This window comes from Mixophyes fleayi, chromosome 1, assembly GCF_038048845.1.
Source record: "Mixophyes fleayi isolate aMixFle1 chromosome 1, aMixFle1.hap1, whole genome shotgun sequence".
Classification (NCBI taxonomy): Eukaryota; Metazoa; Chordata; class Amphibia; order Anura; family Limnodynastidae; genus Mixophyes; species Mixophyes fleayi.
This window is the reverse complement of record NC_134402.1, coordinates 344,662,138-344,688,900: the sequence shown is the minus strand read 5'-3', so window position 1 is coordinate 344,688,900 and position 26,763 is coordinate 344,662,138. Positions and strand designations below refer to the sequence as shown.

At 37.2% G+C, this 26,763-nt stretch overlaps 1 protein-coding gene across 1 annotated transcript in view; it reads right to left on the bottom strand.

Annotated features, from left to right (window-relative positions):
• Positions 1 to 26,763, bottom strand: part of GALNT9 (polypeptide N-acetylgalactosaminyltransferase 9) — a 203,866-nt gene that overhangs the window by 115,269 nt on the left and 61,834 nt on the right. Inside the window, exons 3-5 of the mRNA XM_075217144.1 lie at positions 5,512 to 5,678; positions 2,733 to 2,907; positions 126 to 323 (exon numbers count right to left, since the gene is read on the bottom strand). Coding sequence (XP_075073245.1) covers positions 126 to 323; positions 2,733 to 2,907; positions 5,512 to 5,678 — 540 coding nt within the window. The remainder of the gene's footprint in view (positions 1 to 125; positions 324 to 2,732; positions 2,908 to 5,511; positions 5,679 to 26,763) is intronic.

Sequence of the window (26,763 nt, the reverse complement as noted above, 5' to 3'; positions counted from 1 at the left end):
AGAATTGATGTATTAGTATGGAAATTATACAGTGAATGAACCTAATCCGCATTTCAAACAGTTGCTTTCATTGCTCATCAAGCTACAACATGGCTGTACTTCAGAACAGTATATTGCAGGCTCACCTGATTGGAGCGGACTCATCCCCTTTCTCTAGCCAGTCCTGAGGAGGAGTGATGTACATGCACCATAAGCCCCAGTTATAGCCATGTGCGGCATTGGCGTATTGCTGCACCTCAAATGTATTGTATTTAATGTTGTCAATCGCTGGCAAAATGATTCGTCTTCTGTCTTCTTTGATCCTTGTGATGATAGGTTCAGCCCTGCATTCAGAACAGCATTTCAGAAAGACCACCCTTTTTCTAGACTTTTTTTAAACAGTGTATCTCAGTCTTACTGTACAGTTAAAGTGTAACTGATGCTTAAACTCGGTGAATACAACCACTTTAATCCGTGAACCAAAATTAATGAGAATGCAGCCTATCACATCACTAGGAACTAATGACATGACTGAGACATGAGGCCACTGCGTGGTTTAGTTAGAGAAGTTTTCAGCTCCTTGCATCTAATTGGAAATTTAGCAAGCAGAGCATGTGTACATAACATACAAATATCTGTATTGCAGGGATTTATTGTGTCTCATCAATGAGTATGGATTTGCTATAAAAACCTCCATTAGTAACTAGAAATTAGGACATTTGATGAACCACTTTTACTCTGATGCATCCAGATAGAGAACATCAATACATTAAGTAGGAAAAATCTATTTTGCCTTTATTATTTGCTTTAATTCAGATGAAAATAATTTATTCTCTGTAATTTTGGAGAGCATAGCATTACTTATAAAAGTCCAAGATTTTGAAAGAGCTGAGCTTTGTTTTATGATCATTATTTTGCCTTGTTATTATTTGCATTTTGTCCATATATACTCTTCATAGTTCTTATTAATATTACAAGGAAATATTTCTGGCACCACAAAATGTGACTGACGGAACATTAAGCCATGCTCTAATGGGTGTAATAAGCTGTCACTTCTAGGACATCCAAAGTAAGTAATTATCTCCTTCTCAGCCTGTTCATTCAGGCAACAGGCAACTTCATGTTCCATATAGAGAAGGAGATGCTGATAGTGCTATAGTCTCTTTAATTGTAATTGTTTGTGCAGTTTAAGTCTGCAAATGTCACATGAAATTCTTTTTTTAAGTATAAAGTGTAAACGTGGTCAGTTAATGGGTGAAAGATTGCCTGGTTCTGTTTTCTAGAGCTTTGTTTAACAAGTTGTATCTCAAATTGGAAATGCAAGTTGTCTTGCTCTGTCTTTGTCTGTTAATTAATCCAATCATACAAATACATAAATGGTATCATAGAAGAATGAGGACAAGCTGAGTAAGTCTGTATATAGTCACCTTCCCATTAAAAATACCTTTGAAACTATAAAGGTCAGATAAGCTGCATTAATGCTGTTCCTGATAAAGACAAAATAGTTATGCTTCACCTCCAGGCAAACAGATGGAAGGACATATGTGGAGACCACCAGGGACTCTACCAGCTACCCAAAGCTCCTCTCAATTAGTTTTCACACCTTGCATTAAGGCTGTTTGTAGAATTTTCTTTTATTGGTTGAGTGAAGGAAGAGAGTTTTCAGCTAAGTTTACAGTGGTGCAGGTTTATGTATTTTATTCCATCTTTTGTTGTGTCGTGTTTGGAATTCACCAGTATGAATAATAATAACTTCGTAGCAGGTGTTATTGTATTTGTTAATTAGTTTTGCCATTCACAAACACTCTTTGTTCATTTTTTGCAGGCAGTACATTAACGACAATGAAATGTATTATTGTCTTGAAATAACAGAACAATGTTTATAAAGAGAGTGAAAGTTACTCAGATGTGGCTTGGAGGTAAAAAATACTTCCATTCAAAGAAGCACAGGATGGAACAGATTAACCCCCACATGGTGGTTAACAGGTAGAAATATTGACTATAAGATAAAAATAGTAAAGAAAAAGAGGAGCTATATAACTTGTAAGCATTGCTTCATTTTTTATCAAATATTTTTAAATAATGGAGATATACTTATTATTATTATTATTATTATTATTATTATTATTATTATTATTATTATTATTATTATTTTATTATGGACTATTTTTTATTTGATGACCAGTTAAACTTAATAATATATAACAATGTGAAACGTCAGTTTCCATGTTTACCTAATTTTAAACAAATATTTTTCATTATTTATTCATAATCCCTTATTGTGATGTATGTAGTCAAGATTTATTAAAGATAAATATAAAAGTTATATGTTTCACAATGGAGACTGTATTAATAACAATTAATAGAATAAAGGTTGCTGTGGCCATTCTGCCTCCTAAGTATTTCACTATTATCCCTGCTGTTAAAAAAAGAGTGGTGAAATTAACATTTTAATTGTGTCTTCCACTGTGCGTTTCTGTCATTATACATTGAATGATGCATAAAATGTGTTGTTGTAATTAGTAAAACAAGTATAAGATAATCTAAAAATAAATTCACAGCTGATCCTCCATTCACCAGTACCTTGTGTTTGGCCACTACAATAGGAATACATGTCTGAGTCATGTACTGTCCTTTCTTTGCTAAACAGGAAGGATGACATTAATTTAAATGTAGTGTCAAGCAATTACTAGATAGAGCATGCTGACTGGAAGGTTCACATTGTGAACTATAAAAGCTTACTGAGCCTTTACCATCCAGTGTTGAATTCCACATGAGCATCAAAAAATCCAACAATTGGTGAACTGGCCGCCTTCCATCCTTGTATCCGAGCTCGAATCAGTCCTTCGCGCCTGGTGTTACGAACAATTTTCACAAGTCCTGGGTACCTCTTATTCACATATTGGTCCAAGTTAAATTTTAGTTCAACTATTAAGTAAAACAGAGAAATAGTTCAATGATGGAATCCATTTTAAGGCTTTTATCAAAATGTTGTTTTTTCAGCATCATTTTAAGTGGGTGGGGTATGGTTTTTCGGTAGCGAGAATCCCGACACCCACTTTCCCTACAAAAAAAAGACGAAAGTGTTAAAAAACTATGTGACTATTGATAGACTTACCTTTACAGCAACTTCGCAGCTAAGCGATGCACCACAATGCTGACCGCAAGTCATTACTAATGAAGAGGTGTCCGGCAGTACAGTTTCTTGTCATCACGACTTGGATTCCTTTAAATTTAAAGCGGCGATGTCGAGTTAAGTGTTTAAACACTTAAAATGCGGTGGCTTGACATTGCTGCTTTAAATTTAAAGGAATCCAAGTCGTGATGACAAGAAACTGTACTGCCGGACACCTCTTCATTAGAAATCACTTGCGGTCAGCATTGTGGTGCATCGCTTAGCTGCGGAGTTGCTGTAAAGGTAAGTCTATCAATAGTCACATAGTTTTTTAACACTTTCATCTTTTTTTGTAGCGCAAGTGGGTGTCGGAGCAGTGGTAATCGTTAATACGATTACCACCATTTTAAATATTGTGCTTTATATGCCCATTATAGTATAGTAAGTGCTGATGCCTGTTTATAAAAACAATATGTTAAAGTGCATATTAGAGCTGAATACATTTATCTCTATAGCATAACACTTTGCTGTCTCAAACAATTGAACAGAGTTCAGTGAATAAACATGAGTTCAGTAAACAAATGTACAATTAGGTTGATTATTAATGTTGATTAATGAAATTTTCCCTTTATTTTGAGAATTAAAGTCCATATCTGCCACAGGGGCGAGTTGCTAGCAGTTTCCTTACAGATACTCGCTAATCACCTTGTTGATGACATAGAAACACTCTGCTCCCTCCCTGTCATATTGTTATGCAGACTTTCCATACCTTTTAGTCTCAGTCTACTGGTCAGCTGCTCCTCTTCCCCATGTAATTCTACGGCTTCCTGACTCTTATATAAACCCTCATCACTACCAACATTTCCTGCAGAGATTCCAATTACACTCCAGATATTCTTTTTCCTTCCTGGGCAAAAATTATGATTGATTGTAACAATTTCAAACTAAGCACAGCATTGCAATGAACAAAACTTCTATTGCCACTGATATGGGCAGAGGTGGATGGAATCTGAACCACATACTAAAGTTTTGTTAGGACCAGGTTCCTTATGTATAGTAGCAACCTCTAAACCGCAGGAACTTAACTTGTTGCTAACTCATTGCAATATCATAGCAGATGCTGGAGTATTATACTGTTATAATTTTTGTCCTTTAAAGAGAGAGTTATGAACAGTATTACATTTAAATTGTTACACAATCATGTCTGATGATAGTCACCCTAGTTGTGTGTGAGCCAATTTACCTATATTAGATATACATGTGAACTTAATGCTAGGATACTAAGGTGCTATTTAAAGCACGTAGACAGTTACAAATGAACCATTTTCAAGCAGTTATGGAGAATAGACATAGATCCATGCAACATTTTGATCCAGGAGGAGTTTATCCAAAAAAGCAACACTGCTGGGGCATTCACTCATGACAGTGCCATGGACATATGAAGATTGGGCCACCATGCCACTAGCATCGGTGGTCCTGTTCTGGGAAACAAACTGTTTAGGAAAGGGGCAGATGCAGTCTTATATGACTTGTACAGGGTAACAGATGAGCCCCAATCACTTAACTAACAACTGGGCACAACAGACATATCCAAATGTATAAACCTGTTATACTTAATCACAGATGGGATATGGCATGTTAACATGCGCTTGCACATTTGATTAACCAAAAGCATGCCCTTGGAGTTGGGGTAAGAGTGTTATCTCAGCAGGACCTTTCATTGAAGCCTTGCACAATGGGGGAAAAGAGGCATAGGTGCATAAATTATGTCACAGGAGGTGTGATACAATTGGTTAACTTTAAATTTAAAGATCAGTGCCCTTACCAATTCAGGCTGTTCTGAAGGTATTGTGAGAGCAAGTGGTAATTAAGTGGATGTACTCAATAAAGTGGCCACTTAGCTACATAATGCTTACTTGATGCACGTCTTGTCTTTCTTGATGTATTATTTTAACCATGAGATATTATAACAATTGTAAAACAAGTTTCATACATGGTTAAAAGTAATTTTTGTGGGTTATATGTAATATGTAAGTATGATATATGAAGACTGTTATTATTGTTCTTCTTAGATTTTATAGCTCAATAATCCTTAAATCAAGATCTCAGAGCACAGGCAGGTCCGTCTGGTTGTAATATACACAGCTATACAGAAGTGCTTTCATTAAACTACTTAAAAAAAAAAACACCTGGCAGAATGACAAGCTTTTCCAAAAAACTAATAACTTCTAATAAAACAAATATTTTAGGCTTTAGAGATCTTCCAATAACAAGTATTACACCAGAAATCCAGTACTGTCAGAATTATTCATATGTGTACAGACAATGCCGAATGTTCTCTGAGAGGTCTGGCATAATTCGTTTGTGTACAGTAGATGAAAATTATTTTATTCTGTGCTACAGAAGTTATCACTTACCATTGTCACTATTGTCATCTACTAGTATTATCTCTTTCAGGAGATGAGATGGGGTGTGGTTGACCACACTGTGCACTGACCGTAGGATAACAGACAAAGCTTCATTTACAAAGATGAAGACCACCGCAATCTGAGGCAGGTCATCAGGGTAACTCATCAGCTTACATCTGTAAGGGGGAAATAAACCGGTGTAAATGGGAATAAACCGCAATAAAAAACAATAAAAATATACATTATATTTCACTCATGTCCAGCTACGTATAGGGATGCTGGCGATATATCATAAAAGGAAGTTTACGCTCTTTCTGCTCTTCTGAAAATGTTGGAAATGTCATTATTTACCAAGCTCTAATAACAGACATGAATGAACATGCCAGGGATCGCTGCATCAATCATTTCTACAGATACTATGACAAATAAGTTTTTTTTTTAAATCAAATTGCTCCTAATGAACTGTTAACATTTTTTTCTGCATTTTTCACTTCAGGAAGATGATGTAGTAGATGATTGTGAGGGGTAATGGGTCAGTGAAAGTGATACTGGGAGGAAATAAACACAAATAGAGTAAAAAGAGTAAAAAGAGTGGGGATGTAATGCAAATATAACGGAAATGTTTCAAGAAACCCTTGTTTGCCCATTTATTGAAAATACTACCCAGGCTGAATGATCCAATCTTAGAATGTTAGCTCTGGTGGGCAGGGACCTCTCTACCAATTGTTCCATGACTGTTCACTGTCTGACTCCCTGGTATGTCCTGTCACGCCTTTTGCTGCACTCTATGTGAGTCCCCATAGCATTACCCACACTCAGCTGTGTTACTTATGTATATTACCTTATCTATTTGTTACTTGCCTCTGCATCCGGCACTAATGAATCTGTGGTGCCTTATAAATAAATAAGTAATAATAACATGCAGGGACTGATGAACCAATAGGCTGATCAGTCTACAGCGCAGGGTGCTGGGTCCTGGGAGCCGCATGCGCTGATGGAATATCATTTTTTTCTCCCCTAAATGCTATTTTTTTGCATTTCAGTGGCTGGGCTGGCTTGAGTCATTGGGGTCATCACTGGTCCTAAGGGGGTGGCCCCAACAGTCATGATTGCACACAGGTAAGTGACATGTTTTTGGTTACATTGAATGGTGGGGGGAGGTGAAAAATTGTCTAAGGGGTGATGAAATGGTTGAAGGGGTTGTAAATAGGCTAAAGAGAGATCATGAAATGGCTATAAGGGGCTGATTAAGTTGCTGAAATGGGATGATTAAGTGGCTGAAGAGGGCTGATGAAATGGCTTAAGGGGAATGATGAAATGGCTGAGAGAGTGCATTTTAGCAGATTTGGGCAGGGGCATGATCTCTGCATTGTGTGACGGTCACAAGGATGTTCTCTTTATTGTGTGGATGTGGCAGGGATGCTCTCTGGGGTCTCTGCTGTCACTAGAATGCTAAATACTAGTCAGATGGGGCAAGCAGATGTTTTGTATTTGATTATAGCTCTTTGTAAACAGTGGTCATGTATTTTATTGTCTGTATATGCCTGTGCTATGGGGTAGTTTTTTTTCTGGCTATAATAGAGTATTGTGTTTGAATTTAAAGCCTAATCATTCATGGATTGATAACATTTTGCATTATAATTCATTTTATGCATATTTTCAAAACAGATTCCCAAGTTCCTAGAAGCAATACAAATGACAAGTATGTTGGAAAAACAAGAAAGAGAGGAAGCAGGTAGTCAGAGCTGCAGGAGCAGGTGAGAGCAAACAGCACAGTCTTTCTATATCTGAATGCTGGAGAATACTCCTGATTATTCACATTCAGGACTATTCCTGTACGCCTGGAAATAATTAATGAAATCCACATATATGGCATAAATGATATGCTCAAGGTCACCATAGCTCCCTATGTGCATTCATCGGTTGTTGTGTATGTGCCGCATGTGCAGTATGATGTTTTGTTGCTGAATACGAATGTAAACATGAGAGGGGCTGGGGGCACTACGTGTGTATTGTCCTTTGGAGACTGGATACCTTAGTCAGGCCCTGTTAACATGAATGGTTTGCTTAGTTTCCCTTTCTGATGATTGAGTACCATATGTGACAAGGCCTCAAATGTGGAGGCAAACTGGTCCATCGTCATGTTCAATTTCTAATACCCAATGGAAAGCACAGAGGGTATCATTTTATTACTGTCTTCATGATTACACCCATCCACTTCCTTATTTGTGAAACATTTGTTGTAGACAATGTTGTAGAAAATGAATATAGTGTAAGAAGTGGATATATTAGCTGTATAGTGAAATCTGCAAACTGGAAAACTTGCAGGGTTAGAGGGGTAATATTTGTGTGACTTAATAGTAGATTATTCACTTGGAAAGGCTTACCAGGGATTCCGCGATCTTACCAAGTTGCAACATGTTTGAACATGTCACTATTTTTCAACATGTTACTATTACAAATTTAAATTAGATATATTGGGGCTGATTTAGAGTCAGGTGTAAATTTTAACCCGGGCACTAAAATGGGTACAAATACAACATTTGTTGTTCTTGCAGGGCAAATAGTGCACACTCTTGCATGCTACACACGCATCATTTTCAACTGTATTATTACTAGAGACAAAAGAAAGAAGCACTGGGTATGAATCAAAACCTAAAAAAAATCGAAATAGTTAAAAATAATGCACTTGTATCACAAATCCATCTAAAATTTTTCCACATGATAATTAAATAGCCACAGATCGATATGTACTCATTCATAATTGCAACAAGCTTCACATAGACATTTATTAGTGAGGAATGTAAACACAGCTATGATCATAAAAGTTTTTACTGCAATTAGGGTTTGATAAACAAACCCCTTACCCTGTGAGATCTCTAGCAGTTGATCACTAGATAAACTATCTCTATGGGTTCCACATGGTGGTCTCCATAAACTTGGTGAACGGCTGCAACAGTCCAAAGATAGATACACCACTCTACAGCCAAAAAACTGTAATGACAAACTGTATACTGCAGACCAGTCGGACACTGATATCAATTTCTGCCATGAGTGCTGCTCTAGTCCAAATGCTGACGCATTTCATCACTTTGCCTGCTTTTTTCAGAGGCATTACAATTTTATAATTAATAAAGTGGGAATACTTTTGCCAGTACCACATACTATATATATTGTGACATAATTAGTGCTTGGTGAATTTGTGTTTTTTTAGCTGTATTATTAAACTGTATTTTAAAGTTGGGGTAGGTTATGTCCCCTCCTCATAATTCTAAATTCTAGTTTGTGCATTTTATATTCCCCCCTTTTTTTATTTATAGTATATCTGCAACATGCTTCTATATTGAAATACTTTTCTTATAATTTACTATTCATGTATATGTGTGTGTGTTGGTGTTTTTTTTTATACTTCCAGCAGTATTTTCCTATCAGCCTTCACCAGACCCATGGCTTCGAACTGGCCAAAGTTGAACAGTACAAGCTGTTTTCAAGATAGATAAGTTGATTTTCTTAGAAATTAATGAAATCGAAGAAAACAAACCAATCATTTCATTTAATATCTCTATACAATTTTAGTTACCTGATTTATGATATGAAGAAGGAAATAAGATGTGATATTACACCTAATATGATTTTCTGAATGTAGGAAACGTAGGAATGTAGGAAATAAGGGTCCCTGTTCTAGACACAATCTGTAATATTTCACGTTCCAGGAGAGAACAAGAGGGAAGCCTCAGCTTTTAAATTTATACTTTTGCACCCGACTCACAGATCTCTTGAGAGATAAAGAAAAGATGGCACTTTAAACCTGTCAGCCTTGGTTAAGGATCTCGGTATCTCACATATGGCCTTTCTTTTCTTTTAACATTTTTCATAGGGATTCTTAACTGGAGAAAACCTTTGCTGTGCCGATCAGTCAAAAATCACTTGGGTTTTTGGGGATTAATTGCTATTCTGCTACTACTCACTCCATATATATATCTATAGAACTATGTGTCACTGTTTTATATGTGCTGATAATTCAAAAGTATTTTATGTTTATCAGCAGGAATCCCAGCAAAAGATAACACCAGATGTTCATGCACTTCCCTCCTGTGATTTTATCATTCTCTGTACTTGATTAAATCTAGCTGCAGACATTATTATTATTATTATCCTCCTTATTGTTATATAAAACTGTCAGCTTTAGTCGGTGCTGCATACAGAATTGTAAAGACAGTTTTGATGCCTGACCAACCTTACAGTGTTGACTGGGACAGAAGGGAATAAAGGGATATTTCCAAGGTTCCATTGATCTCATGCAGCTCCTTAAGGGTCATTTAAGAACTGCAAAATCTGCAGACAGCATTATGTTTTGCTATGTGCACAAATGCATGTCAAGATGCATGACCAATTTAGGGAAACACTTTTGTAAAATCAATTGGTCCCTAATTTTGCAAGTTGGTGATGCTTTGGAAAATGTGAAAATGTCACATCAAAGTCCAGCCTACTACCATTTTAGGGCCACCCACTTAAGTAATTTAAACTCTTCCATTTTTACACTACATTCCAACTGGTTTAGGTTAGTTTATATCTTTAATTTATCATGATAGTGAGGAGACATAGACTTTTTTGATGATTTTTAGTACATTGGTCAAAGTGTGCCATGTGCTATCCTCCAGAAGTACAAGGGGAAGTTGCAAAGTACATCCCATTATCATCACCATCATTATCACCATTTATTTATATAGCGCCACTGATTTTGCAGTGCTGTACAGAGAACTCATTCACATCAGTCCCTGCCCCATTGGAGCTTACAGTCTAAATTCCCTCACACACACACAGACAGACAGAGAGAGAGAGATACTAGGGTCAATTTTGATAGCAGCCAATTAACCTACTCGTATGTTTTTGGAGTGTGGGAGGAAACCGGAGTCCCCAGAGGAAACCCACGCAAACATGGGGAGAACATACAAACTCCACACAGATAAGGCCATAGACGGGAATTGAACTCATAACCCCAGTGCTGTGAGGCAGAAGTGCTAACCACTAAGGCACCGTGCTGCACAAGCGTAGGGGCTAGACTTAATTTTCAGGACCTACTGGAAAAGTAACTGCTTGTGCGCATAAGCTGCACTTAGCAAAGAACTCCTGTGCAACTCCTTCATTGCATGCTGGGTAAATATCATCAATAAAAGCTTTATCATCTATCTATGATTTTTAGATATAGATACTTAATTACATTTTGTGTCTAGTTAATGCATTTTTTTAAAGGGCTCTTATACTTTCGTTAACAAGAATACAAGCTATACATTGTAATGTGCAATTTTCATAAGCATGATAAGCATTGAGCAAAGTCTTGCGTATTGAAAAATACTTTGGCTTGTTCACTTTAATATTCTCCTCTTTACCCATGCCATTATTTTTCCTATTTGGTGAAAAGTATCAACTCTTGTCTTTAATCATTTGTGTTTGATCTGTATTTATAACAAATAAAGTCATTTACTTGCACAACATAAATGCAAGGTTACTGAAAGTATCATTTTCAAATCTTTAGAACAATCCAATACAGAACAAGGTATCATTAAGTCAACAGCCAAGGAGAAAGCTAGAAAACAAATGTTATGTTGCAAACTGATATCTGAGAGGAATAATAAAGAAGCAAACCATATCAAAATGTAGCATCCAGACTTTTCTCTATAGCAAACACATACTGAGCCTGATTTAAAGCATAAAACTACATTCAAATATGTGTGCAAACGGGTGCATTTTTGAGTTGCACCTATATTAAGATTGGATGCAATGAGAGATACAGTCAGAGCAAATATATGCTGTTATCTAGATGTGGAATAAAGATTAGTTACCATCATCAACTTAATAATGATGAGTGTCTGACACGGGGGTGGGGGGTCAACAAATATGGTGTCCCCTGCAAAAGTGGTATCCAGAACCAACCTCTGCCAGCCTTGACTGGTCACACTAAAAGAGAGACCTATAGCATATGGTTCCCTAGTCATAATGTGAACAAGGCCCAGCAGGGCTGGAGCTGCTGAAAGATTAGGCCGGAATAAAATTGAGAGGTTCCCCTCTAGAGTTGACTAGCCCTATGCTGGATAGCACTGAGGCTCTTCCTGACACCTCCAGTGTTGTGTGTGGCAGGGTAATAGTGCTATTGTGGAACTACAAGTATCATTCATTTCTGGCAGTCATTGAATGCTTAAACATGCTAAAGCTTGTGAAATTACTAGTGCCAACTAGTACATGCTGGAACATGTACTTCCCCGATAGCTGTAATAGAAAAATAAAGACACAAATTCAGGTTTAAAAGAATTGAATTGAAATTATTACACCCCAAAACTCATCCACAATTTAATAAGCTTTTAAATCCAAAGGGAATATATTCTTCATCAGCATAGTCTAAACAAATCCAAAAATACAACAAATTCTTCTCCTGAATGGGACTAAATTACCCCAGTAAAGATCGTCAAGACATTTCCCAGTTCCAATTACCCCTTTTACCCAATAATAGAGAGAAAAGAGGTTGTCTGCATATGGAGCACACTAGGATATCAAAAATGTGTTAAAATGCAATAACTTTTAAGGAATTGCTTTAAAATAATATTGTAGCTTTGTTAAAAAGAGAATAGTAAACCTTATAGTGAAGAATGTGTAAAAGAGTGGAATATTGTGAGTAAAAGAGACAAATGGTGAGATCCGCAGTCATTACAACCAGGGAATGGGTAGATGCTTTAAGTGTACGTGTTTCCTTTTCTAATACTTAACAGAAATTCACTGTGAGATAATGCATTATTAATCCACGATCTACTCTGAACACATACACTTAACACTGTTCAGTTGCTAAAAGACCCCCAAATCTCTTATCAGGAGAAAGTAAACTCTCTTCTGTTAATTATTATAAGTGCCATTTTAATTTGCGCTTAAGTTTCTTAAACATAATTATAGAGATGTGGAAATTTGAGTTCATAACAGTTATTATTTTCAAGCTTCTTGCATCAAGCTTGATAGCACATTCTTTACTGAGATTTAATATTTCACTCTTAATAAAGTTACAATATTATTTTAAAGCAATTCAATAAAAGTTAATTAACAAATTTTTGGTATCATAGTGTGTAACCTTTTTTTTCTCTTTGTTGGGTATAATATTATGTCTAGGTAGTACCTCCCCCAATAATCAATTCAATTTGACTAATCTGTATTGATATAAGAGGGGATTGTTGATACAAGGTACTTTCTGACTTTGTCAGTTCATTTGATGCCTTCTGTGGCCATATCCAAGTGCTCCCTGACAGATGCACAGAAATGTCCCAAAACTGTCTTATATTGGCCTCTCACTTACAAACATCTATAGTTGTTTAAGGAATTCTGTTTATTAAAAATAATTTAATGCAGGAACTTCTTCCTATAACTTGTACCACTGACTCTTAGTGACCTAGGATTTTCTTTTTTTGGGTGCATGGATACCAAAAGCTGGGCACAGATTGGCGGATCTTGTTAGATTGATTACAGTTAGGATATTTCCAATTTAACTGGCTCAACAATAATCAGATCAGACCCAATGATTGTACTATTGAATGAAAACCCGTGCAGTACTGATCAGATTTTAACAAGGCATGACTGAAAATCTGATTAGCTGTTGATTATAATCTGTATATGTATGCACTATTATTAGCAAAGTCCACTGTATTGGGCTCCTCATGATATCATTGGCCATCATCACTAAATTACCAGATTATTAACTTGCTCTAACCAAACACAATTGGACATAGATGCAGTAAAGCAATAATCAAGTTCTGCCACCAGATATGCTATAACAAACTGTAGACAATCTGCAAATCTTTAAATAAATATCACGATCAGTGGGGCAAACACATGCATGGTCTATATAAGTGTTTTTTTTACTGAAATTATTTTATAAGGAGAAGTGAAATAATGATCTTCACTAACACTAAATAAAAAAAGTAAACTCACATGTATTTGATACAGTACCTGACTTCTACACTTCTGGGTATATTGCTATAAACATATGTAAAACACACATCCCCTGTATATAGAAGAACACAATAATCAAACCTTTATTTTTTTTTAAAGATTTCTTAACAATAATTGAATTTAATTTTTAATTCTCTCTCTCTCTCTTTCTCTATCTCTCTCTAATTCATTATAGCCATAGCCTCTTTTAAACAGGTCATTGGTGTAGATTAGACAGAGCTCAGAGGGGTTGCTCACTACATCATGTACCATGTGACTGTTCATTGCCATGATTGTCCATTACACTGTGCAGAATCCTAAATCGTAAATTGTAGTCTGAAGAAACAAATCAAGGAAAAATGATGAATACCAAGATCCTTCTTATAGTTTTCCACGTGATTTATGTTACTAAACTATTTTTACAGAACATGGGATTCCTTCTGTAAACTCCTCCAGTACACAGTTAATAATTGAAATAAACAAAATTGACACATAGGTACTGCACAAGAGCTGACACTCATGCATCTTGGGGACTGTCACTCTGCCACCTGACTTCCATACTGTTCTTGTCAGCTTGTCCTCAGCATAACAGCAAATGGACTCAATGGGGCATAAAGTACTCTTCTGCCCTCTAGCAGGTGCAAAAGATACACCTTCTAACAGGCATATACCCATGTTTCTGCAGTTCTGCATGAGAATTTGGGTGAACTTGCCCTTACTGGACTCATCATCCTTTTACCTCTCCAGCCGTAAGGAGGCGCAGGTGCGTGTAACTCAACATTTGCATTCGCTTTGTGGGCATGTGCAGTTTGAATTTGTGAAATGTACACTATGCAAACTGTTGTAAGCTCACACAGAATCAAGCTCAATGTCTCTGCATTTCTGCATGGCTCTCGATAGTCTTCCACTTGGAACTCTGACCATCATATCCCTCAACTACAACTCTTTATTTGTCCCCATTGTCAATACTTACATCAGCATAACTTCAGTTAACACCTAGGCCAGGTAAAAGCTATATCAATGGACTTGGACTTGACTCAAACATCTTATCAAACTCGAATAGACTCCCCCGATCTACAGCTAGTGGCTCTTTCCCAGATTTTGGAGAAAGCATTTTTAATCTTAATCTTCCAATTCTGCCACTGACTTGTGATCTCTCCCGAGGATGGTACTCTCAACTCATCTAATCAACGGGGCGCAGTCCACTAAATGTTATTTAGCCAAAGGGGCATTATACCATTTGATGCATAGATATTCTGATTTTATATCATAACTTAAATTCATTATGCCATCAACTACCTGTAGTACTGGATTTAATATGACAGAATAGAACCAAGATAAATATCCATATATTTTTACAACTAGTTACAAATTCATCTCCTTTCAGTCTCCATTTATAATGAGCAAATATATGCTTTCCAAGCTTAAAGTTTAGCTTATTTTCAAATTAAACATAACACAGTTAAACATTTAACATCTTAATAATTTTGCCATACATTTTAGTAAATCACGTTGGTTGTATTAACTTTATTTCATATAGAGGTCCACAATCTTTCAGCATTAGTTTGACTTGTCATATCCCTACTCCGTTCTTTTAATGGATCCTTCACCTTCTACTATCTTTCAGTCTGTGATGTATCCCACTTGCCTCCAGTCCACTCATCCCATTCCATAGCAAGTAGCCTTGCCCTCACTTACTCAATCACACAATTGGAGAGTTCACTATATGCTTCAAGACTGGCACACTGATCTTCTTATATTTCTTGCTGCTGTGAGCATTCTGATGATGGATACAGGTTTTTCTATACTCAATATGGTCCATCTGAAACATGTGGTTAATAGACACTTTAAGTACTGATTTATCCAAAGAACCTTACTGATAAGGGGCCTGATTCATTAAGGAAAGTTAAGCAAAAAATTGAGTATGGTTCTTACTCAAGTTTTCTAAAGAAAACTATGTTGCAATGCAAGGGGTGCAAATTAGTTTATTATTTTGCACATAAGGAAAATATTGGCTGTTTTTTCATTTAGCACACAAATACTTGGTAGCGTATTTATACACAGATATTTAAAGTTGATCTAGGATATGCCCTACCCCAAATATAAATCTGACATGACATTTTAAATTTATCTACCACTCCAATGCAACATGGTTTTGCCTTACTTGCTTACTTTTGCTTAACTTTCCTTAATGAAGCAGGCCCAACATATCTATCGGAACTCTGGTCATTTCTGAATATTCCTTTTGTGAGTGCAATATCTTCTCACATGAATGGAATCACGATAGCTCACAATATATATAGACAAAAACATAAGTAAAAACATTGCCTGTCTGGCACTGACTACACATTTCACATAGACCCTCTCTCAAGAGTGAATGACCGTATGTCCCACACACAAATCAAACATGTATTATTACTTACCTCCTCCCCAGGTCTGAGAGAGAGATTGAGGGAGATCTGCAGCCTTTTACAGCTCCTAATTAGTCTGCTATGAGCCTGCAGACCAGAAGACCTGGACTGGGCCTTACGCATCGAGCCCATCCTGTTCTCTCCATACAAAACACCGGTGACCCTTAACAGCTTTTCCTGAAGCCGAGCACACTTTTGGATGCTGCTTTCTATACAGAGCAATCTCCCTGGGTTCAGAGGCAAGCAAGTCTGTCACAATATATATATATATATATATATATATATATATATATATATACAGTGATTGACAGAGACAAGCAGGTGATGACAACTGATAACAATAAAGTGGTCTGACTCTAGAAAAAACATAAAAAGGGAGGTAAAGGGACACGTGGGGAGGTGTGTTTTGGTTATGAAGTACACAGTGATTTTATAATTTTTCTATACTTTCACAGTAATATGAAAGAATAAAAAATAACATGGTGCGAACTGCACTGGTCTAATTATTGATAATTTTATAACTGACTTAATAACAAACCTTTCAGTCCACTCAGTACATACAAAGAACAAAGTTCTTTACAATAAATAATGTGTCCATTCCTTGTTGTCCTGAGTGACCCAAATCTAGTGTCCCTGCTCAGCTATTTTACCATGGATGTCAAGAGCTATTATTATTCCACATATAATAGCCAGTCTAGTTGAAAAGAGAAATCCCAAGCAGTTTTCATCCCTGCTGACCTCCTCTTCCGGAGCATTTCTGATAGATTACTCGCTGTTACCGTGGCTACCTCTGGCCTCCATCACAGTAATGTGTTTGAAGAAAAATTTCAGGTGCATAAACCGTACAGTTACAATGCTGGTAACAGCTGACGCTTGTTGGATACATGTGAAATTTGAATTACGTGATGCTTGGATTCACATGACTAATTTGGTGACCAGACAATATACTGCAACCGATTGGTTGAATGAAAGTATTTACAATAATCTGGAAGCTGAGATGATGTTAATTTTAGTAATGCAACTTTAGCATTTCATTAATGTAATCCTGTTTAATTTGGATTATAATTTTAGTATCATGACAAAACTATTTCTATAATATATATATATATATATATATATATATATTTCTATAATATATATATATATATATATATATATATATATATATGTACATATATATATATATATATATATATATATATGGCATAGGTACAACAGAATGAAGGCGCAATGGTGATGTTAACAGATATTACTGAACAAGGTGGGTAAGTAAATAAGCATGTGGATTCAGTACAAATCTCTGGGTTGGTATTCAACAAGATATACAATTCGTCCAGTCTTAATCCAAATGTAAGACAGAGTAACCAGTCATATCAAAACATGAATGTGCAGGATTCCACTCTAAAAGCAGGGTGGAGTAGAAAAGTTCATGTGCAACTCGTACACACTTGCTAGGCTGCTGTATCACAGCTACAATTCATTGTCATCAGAGGACAGAAATGTTCAAAAGGTGTGTGGAAATTCAGTTCATCAGATAATACAAATCAATAGTTAAAGGCGTACCAGAGAGTAATATAAAACCAGCTTATCTGTAACAGGGTCTACAGGGGGGGATCCCAGCTCCACCTAGTAGATCAGGAACGGACAAACAGGAACCACGAGCGATATTTCTTAGATACGGCAGACGTTCCGAGTGTATACACTGCTCTCAGACTCCAATCAACCAGATAAATAGAGATAAAAGAGCTATATAGTGTAGTAATTTATGTATACCAGATAGATATAAAAAACCCAATAATTGGGAGCGTACCAGAAAATAGTATAAAACTGGCTTATCTGTATCAGGGTCTCCAAGGGGGAATCTCAGCTCCGCCTAATAAGTCAGGAACGGACAATACGGCGACCGCAATAGACGATATTTCTTAACCACGGACCGACGTCTCAATGAAAGTACCGCTCTCAAACTCCATTCAGCCAGAATGTTAAAAGGAAAGGAGCCATATAGTGTAGTAATTTATGTACAATGGATTTATTCAGCAAACATAAAAATGCAAACTCACATTCAGCAAGATAAATAAAAGCTTATCTGTACTCAGCAGTTAGTCAACTTTTACCAGTATGGATCCCTGGAAGGTTTCTGGTTATTACCGGCGATCTCCGCACAGAAGTATCAGGTATATAACATCAAAAAATGGTCAGGGTGGAAGTATGACTTAACTAGCATATACAGGGATAGTAATGCCTCAACGCGTTTCGTCTGGGTAGACTTCATCAGGAGGAAAAGACATCTATTGCCTATGTTTAGGGCTTGTTTATATAGTTTAGGCGGTGGCCATTTTGCGCATGCGCAGTGCGCGACCTGTACCGCGCATGCGCAGTGCGCAGATGCTACTGCGCATGTGCAGAGCACTCGCGATCGCGCGAGTGCTAGGGGACTCACAGATAATTTTATGTTGTCAGAGAATGGGGGTCCCTGTCCCAGGACATTAGTAATTCTTGTCCTGGGCTGATTGTAGTGTAAAAGACAGGCTGGGGGAATCCGAGTACGGCGGCCATCTTAGGTGAGGGCGCCTGTCATGGATTTGCCATGTATGAGGCCAATAGTGGCCATCTTAGTTAAGGAAACCTTCCAGGGATCCATACTGGTAAAAGTTGACTAACTGCTGAGTACAGATAAGCTTTTATTTATCTTGCTGAATGTGAGTTTGCATTTTTATGTTTGCTGAATAAATCCATTGTACATAAATTACTACACTATATGGCTCCTTTCCTTTTAACATTCTGGCTGAATGGAGTTTGAGAGCGGTACTTTCATTGAGACGTCGGTCCGTGGTTAAGAAATATCGTCTATTGCGGTCGCCGTATTGTCCGTTCCTGACTTATTAGGCGGAGCTGAGATTCCCCCTTGGAGACCCTGATACAGATAAGCCAGTTTTATACTATTTTCTGGTACGCTCCCAATTATTGGGTTTTTTATATCTATCTGGTATACATAAATTACTACACTATATAGCTCTTTTATCTCTATTTATCTGGTTGATTGGAGTCTGAGAGCAGTGTATACACTCGGAACGTCTGCCGTATCTAAGAAATATCGCTCGTGGTTCCTGTTTGTCCGTTCCTGATCTACTAGGTGGAGCTGGGATCCCCCCCTGTAGACCCTGTTACAGATAAGCTGGTTTTATATTACTCTCTGGTACGCCTTTAACTATTGATTTGTATTATCTGATGAACTGAATTTCCACACACCTTTTGCACATTTCTGTCCTCTGATGACAATGAATTGTAGCTGTGATACAGCAGCCTAGCAAGTGTGTACGAGTTGCACATGAACTTTTCTACTCCACCCTGCTTTTAGAGTGGAATCCTGCACATTCATGTTTTGATATGACTGGTTACTCTGTCTTACATTTGGATTAAGACTGGACGAATTGTATATCTTGTTGAATACCAACCCAGAGATTTGTACTGAATCCACATGCTTATTTACTTACCCACCTTGTTCAGTAATATCTGTTAACATCACCATTGCGCCTTCATTCTGTTGTACCTATGCCATTTTATTTCGGCCTTACCAGCCAGTGTTTTGAAGGAAGGCTGCCTCCTTACATGGAAGAGGTGTATATGTGGGATTGAATTGATCTAGTTATTTATACAATACTGTGTTGAGCGCCAGTGTTTACATCTTGTCTGCTACATATATATATATATATATATATAAATATATACACATATATATATATATATACACACATTTTATTATTTATATTTTGTCTAAATTCTGGCGTTAAAGTATTTTTTTTAAAGGTTAAACAGTAATCTCTATTAATTAATATTAAGATGTATCCAGTAAGTGTCCCTAAAATCCTTAGTCTCATTCAAGTGGGAACTGTAATATTGCTCTCTGTCTCTGACTAGATATCAAGTGAGCACCACCGTGGGTGTTACTGATCATTCCTTGAAAGATTATAGTGAGAATTACTTACTAATATGGCTGAAAGGTGCAAATATGCACTAAACCATAGCAGCAAATGACATTGTCTGTATTCTGTGCAGCTGCTGTTCCCCAGAATAGAATGCAATTCAAATTGAACTTTATAAAGAGAACATTAATCCCTATGAAGATTGCAAGAGACATCCGCATGGCCACTCAGGGCAATGCAGGGTAAATGTTTTATGGAGCATAGAAGCATATTTCAGTATACAGATTGCAGTGTTTTCTCCCATATATACTCCATTGAGCATTCAGCCTGTGTTGCCCTATATGGCAATGTGAACAGCCCTAGCGATCCTCGTAGGAATCAATGATTCCTAGTTAACATTCTGTTCCATTCCATTACGTTCCATCAATGGCAGTTGAACATAAGACAAGTGGGGGAGAGGCCAATCCTTGTGCCTAAAAATGTTATAGTAAATGGCCTACCTTCACATTTACACCACCAAATATAGGTTGTCTACTTAGTTGGGTATTAGATAATTCACAACTTTAAGTATTTCTTTATTTCAAGTATAAAGAGTAGAATTTTTTTTCTAATATCAGTTTACCTGCACATAATATTCAGCTACCCCTTGAAGCTCTTTACAGAGCCTCATCCAGAAATAAGAAATCATGTTTTCTGTATCCGTAAATGATCCCCTATATGTGGACAAGCACATATGGATAATGCTGCTCATGTTTAATAACTAGGAATAGTAACAAAAACAAGATAGTCTGAAAGGAGTTATTCTCCTGTCAAATCCCCTTACACCACTAGAAGCTCTAGGAATAGTTCTTCAGACAACCAGAAAACATTTTACATTGTGTCATGCCAGTTATTTGAGATATCTGCACATGAATAACTGAAAAAGGTCAAGAGTATCTCACAGTTATGAATAATGGTGCTGGGTAACACAATGTCCAAAATGCCTACAGAAAATTGTCACTGCACTTTCTTGCTAATTGATGGTATCAACATCTTAAAACTATAGCTAAATGTGAAAATTGGTTTTAAATAACAGCACATGGCTTCTACTGGAGATAATAGTGGATATTTGTACATAAACAAATACAACGAGAAGTCTTGAAGTCCTGCATATCCAATTTTCTCTTTGTGATAATCGGCTGCTATTTTCTAGTATCACAGTTGTATTCCCAGAACATGAAGACCTAAGGCAAAATTATGGGCTTAGTAAATGCTGGCACTAATCCTAAATGATTGGTCTTGTACAAGGTGCCAGTGTGAGAACCAAGATAATCCTGTGTGTTTTCTTACACTGTTAGGTATAAAAGATGTAACAGTAGTGCTTTGTTTTTTTCATATCTAATTTGAATAATATAGTATGTTGTTTAAGTATCTAGCTGCAAATTGCAACCTCCTTAAACTAAGTCAAGTTTTAGCAAAATATTTTACTGACATATGAGCCTGTAGATAAAATCTTGTAAGGTGTATTTTGTAGATTTGCTGTATTCATGCAGGATAGATAATACCACAAAAAGAAATGTGAGATAGAAGAGTAGAATGGATATACAAAAGACTATATACCCTACAGCTGTCACCTGAGGGTCTAATTCCTCTTAGAGCCAATTGGGAGATTGACCTGGGAACTATTTCTAATGAGGATTTGGGGTATCATGACTAGTAGCACTAGAGTAGCCACCTTGGGCCTGATTCATTAAGGATCTAAACATGAGAAACTTCTTATTTCAGTCTCCTGGACAAAACCATGTTACAATGCAAGGGGTGTAAATTAGTAATCTGTTTTGCACATAAGTTAAATACTGACTGTTTTTTCATGTAGCACACAAATACTTGATAGCTTATTTGCACACTGAAATTTAAAGTTGATATTTGTGTGCTACATGAAAAAAACAGGCATTATTTAACTTATGTGCAAAACAGAATACTAATTTGCACCCCTTGCATTGTAACATGGTTTTGTTCAGGAGACTGAAATAAGAAGTTTCTCAAGTTAATGAATCAGTCCCCTTGTTCTTAAGATTCCAACAGGTACTTTTTTTTATATTTTCAGTAGAGTATATTTTACTCCCACTAGATTACATAAATTGGGACGTCGTAATAATTCCCATTGTCCAAAATGCAATATTCCCTCAAGAGCCTTTTGGCATATGATTTGGATGTGTCCTGTGGTACAAACCTTCTGGAGCGCTGTGTGGTGATGTATTTCATCAACACTAGAGGTTGCCCCTACTTTGTGTCCACAAGTTTGTCTCTTTGGTCTCACATTAGAGAAATACTTTAATAAGGTATTATTTAAATATATTTTCAATTTAACCTCACTTGCGAAGGTGATCATAGCACAGGGATGGATGGCAGCTGAATCTCCTGGTGTTTCAAACTTGATTGCTCTGGTAAATGTTGTTTAGAGACATGAAAGATTCATGTATGATAGTAGAGAGGCTCTCCACAAACATCATAAGATTTGACATCCCTGGTGTAGATCACAATTTGTTAACCATCCTCATCAAGATGATTAAGGGGTGGGGAGAGTAGGATGGGAGCCATTTATAATAACTTTCTTCAATGTTTCCTCACAAGATTCCTATTGGATATGCCGGACCTGCGTGGCACTATAGCACTATAATGCTGATATGCAGCCTTTCTGTGATGTCACTGTGCAAAATACTGATAAGTTACAGATCTATTGAGTTTACATATATGTATGGAAATTTACCTTTGAAAAACAAATGACTTTCGCTTGCTTATAGATTTTATATCCTATTGCATAAGCAAGTTCTCACGGCCTGAATATGTCTTAATCAGACACGTTATGTTTAGTTAGCGAGATTCAAAATGTATGTATTGTATTGTTATATGTTTCTTAAACCAAGAAAAACACTTTATAAAAAAAAATGACAAAAGACTATTTACCACTTAAGAAGAATCTAGCTGATGAAGGAGAGGGATGATGGATGATCCCCAACATTACAGCTATTGAGTAATTCTTGATTCACATAAGAGTTGGGGGGTATTCACAAGGTTTCAATCATAAATCTGGCTCCTAGTTGCTCTAGGCCATTGTGAAGAAGCCAGAACTGCAGCAATAGCTTATTGAATGCCCTTTATCAAGTGATGACCACTCACAAAATACTAACTGGTGATCAGTAAGGCTGCGGCCATGATATCTGTTAATATTTTAAAGTCCTTGTTGAGCAACAGTATGGTCGGAATGAGGAGACTAAATGTGGGTCTTTATTTAGTTTGAGGAGTAATATAGTGAAAGCTTCATTGAAAGAGGGATAATGAGGTCTAAGCCTGTGTAGCAGCTGTGCAGCCTTGGTATAATGTGTTATGGGCAACATGGTAGCTTAGTGGTTATCACTTCTGCCTTACAGTGCTGGGGTCCTGAGTTCGGTTCCAAAAAGCCTTATCTGTGTGAAGTTTGTATGTTCTCCCCATGTTTACGTGGGTTTCCTCTGAGTCCTCCTACACTCCACATATTAGTAAGTTAATTAGCTGTTATCATATTGACCCTAGCGTGTGCGTGTATGTTAGGGAATTTAGTCTGTAAGCTCCAATGGGGCAGGGACAGATTAATATATCTCCAATATGTAGCATTCGAACTTTGGAGAACAGTTTCCATCAAAAAATAATCTATTCTGGAGAGAGAAGAGTGAACCGCAGAATGGAAGGTTGTCTGGTGGACTTGGTTGTGGAGTCTCCATGGGTCTTTAAGTCAGAGGTTAGTCTTAGGTGTATGGACTAGTTTCCATGTGGATGCATGAGTTCTAGATGCTAGTGGAGACTTATCTAGGATATTTCCTTTGAGCGATTTTTGGAAAATATCCTGGCAAAAAATCTTGTGAGGCATTGTTGGTGGAATATAAATTTACAAAGGAATATTGTGTGTGCATAATCTTTACATCCATGACAATGTTTCTGCCCTCTGGGTCATGAAGCATGTCCACAATCATGTATTATACTTTGCAGTTCATGAGAATTGCCACTCCACAAGTCTAATAGGGGGCACTGGCTCAGATTGCCCTAAGGGTGGAGACATAAATTGTTGTTTTAGATAGTGACAGATCATAGAAGGTTTAGAGGGAGAAGGAAGCCTTCAGTGGTGTGAAGGATGGCATATGATATGTTATGAGTGGCTCACATCTCAGGAGACAATAAATATGTGTCCTTTACAAGCCACTACCCTTTAAAGGTCTTATTGACAAAAGATTGCTAGCGATAGTGCAGTAACCGAAACACATTCATATACTAATACTACCAAAGTTATACAAAAATGTTACAAATATAAAAGTGATTTTGAAAGTTATCATTTATCAGTTTTAATGTGAAATATGTGAATAGGACATGAAGTATGTCAAGTAATATCACATTTTGGAATAAAATCTTTGTCGATATGAACACCCAATTCACAAAAGTATTTTGCAGCTAAATATAACATATGCAAGACATTATTTATATTATTTAATATCCTGTTAGCAAAGTCAAGAGTCATTTTAACATTTTCAGCTTTTAGCCTGGAGCATAGTTCTGGCAATCTTGTTATTGATATTCCACTGTAGCCTGATCCACACATAACCCATGCAAAATATGTTTTCTTAATGTACAAATTCATGCACAAACTATAAAAACTGGGGCAATGGGTACAAATGCTTGTGTGGTTTTTAACATTTAACGATTGTATTATAACTCATCACTACACTGCTCTAAGGGGTATATTTACTAAACTGCAGGCTTGCAAAAGTGGAGATGTTGCCCGTAGCAACCAATCAGATTATAGCTTTTATTTTGTAGAATGTACTAAATAAATGATAATTATCTGTGTGTGTGTGTGTTAGGGAATTTAGACTGTAAGCTCCATTGGGGCAGGGACTGATGTGAATGAGTTCTCTGTACAGCGCTGCGGAATCAGTGGCGCTATATAAATAAATGTTGATGATGATGATGATAATTAGAATCTGATTGGTTGCTATAGGCAACATTTACACTTCTCCAAACCCGCAGTTTAGTAAATATACCCACAAGTGTGGCTGCGATAGAGCCGCCGGCTGCAGCTGCAGCAGCTATCTCCTCCAAGCCCTCCAATCTTCAGCAGCTGGAGAGTGTGTTCTTCAGGTTATCAGTCAGTATTCCTAGTAATCACTATCCACCACTCTCATCACGTGAGATAACCACATTTTTTATAACTGTTCCACAAAACATTTGCTTCCTTATGCATTGGACTGCAAAATGTTGCACTTTTCTTTAGCAGAATTTAGCCTTAAGCATTCCCAGTTGTACCCCAACTACACATCAAAATGTATTGACCATTGTTGTACCAGCACTATTCATAAACTATAAATTCCACAAAATACAAAATTTGAATTTTGCATAATGTCAGAATGTCATTCCGCAGGAGATTGTATTGCCAGAACTTTGCACCCCTTGAAACTTGATTTGTATGAAATTTCACCACAATATTACCCTTCTCTTTTATCTCTCACAGTGGCAGCAACCATAATGCAATTATCATAAAACTGCCCTGTAAATTTATCATTGTGTCTATCTAAATATACATGACATTATCCACAGCGGGAAAGAAGAGAGAATGATGGGTAAAAATAGGCAGAAGACGAAAGGGGAGAGATTGAGAGTGAGAGAGAGAAAGAGAGAGAGAGAGAGATGGAGAGAGAGAGAGGGAGGGGAAGAGAGAGAGAAAGAGAGAGAGAGAGAGATAGGGGGGGGGAGAGAGAGAGGGAGAGAGAGGGAGGGAGATAGAGAAAGGGAGAGAGAGAGGGAGGGAGAGGGGAAGAGAGAGAGTGAGAGAGAGAGAAAGGGAGAGAGAGAGGGAGGGAGAGAGGTAGAGAGAGAGATAGAGAGAGAAAGGGAGAGGGGAAGAGAGAAAGGGAGAGAGAGAGAAAGGGAGAGAGAGAGAAAGGGAGAGAGAGAGAGAGGGAAGAAGAGAGGTAGAGAGAGAGAGAAAGGGAGAGGGGAAGAGAGAGAAAGGGAGAGAGAGAGAAAGGGAGAGAGAGAGGGAGGGAGAGAGGTAGAGAGAGATAGAGAGAGAAAGGGAGAGGGGAAGAGAGAAAGGGAGAGAGAGAGAAAGGGAGAGAGAGAGAGAGAGAGAAAGGGAGAGAGAGAGAAAGGGAGAGAGAGAGAGGGAGGGAGAGAGGTAGAGAGAGATAGAGAGAGAAAGAAAGGGAGAGGGGAAGAGAGAGAGAGAGAGAGAGAGAAAGGGAGAGGGGAAGAGGGAGAGAGAGAGATATGAAGGGAGAGAGGAAGAGGGAGAGAGAGAGAAAGGGAGTGGAGAAGAGAGAGAGAGAGAAAGAGAGAGAGAGAATATACTGTATTGAGGATCTTAAATCTGTAAATTGTATTCCTTAAAAAATATTTTTGCTGCGAGGGGATTTTAATGTGCCAGTTTCAGCAACGGATTAAGTAACACCTTCTAAACTTTGTGCCAGCTCTCCCCTCCAGACAGAATGCAAGCAGAATTTAAGCGCCTTCATGAATCTTTTAAATGTCTAATACCAAATATGTTTTTCGAATGATACTGTGGGTTTAGAGTCTTATTTATCTCATCCTTCAAAGTGATTCAGCTGCCCTATAACTATCAGCAGTGGAGTCTCCAATGCAGCAAACAATGTAGAAAAGCACAGTGAATGGGCTGAGAAGCTCAAGACTGCAAGGGTATGAAATTCCCAAACAATTCAATGACAATATGGTACTAGAGTGAATACATTAATGTGATTACACAGCATTCACTGCAGCATTCAAAACGTCATGCTAAGCTTTACATTAAGGAATCAGGTTCCAGTACAATGTAATGTTATTCTTTCACATAGGATGGAATTTCAATGCAAATTTAACCTTCTATACAATTCACTGGATCAGAATTTAAGCTTATATTTTAAGATTATATTTTAACTAATTTACAAACATGTTAT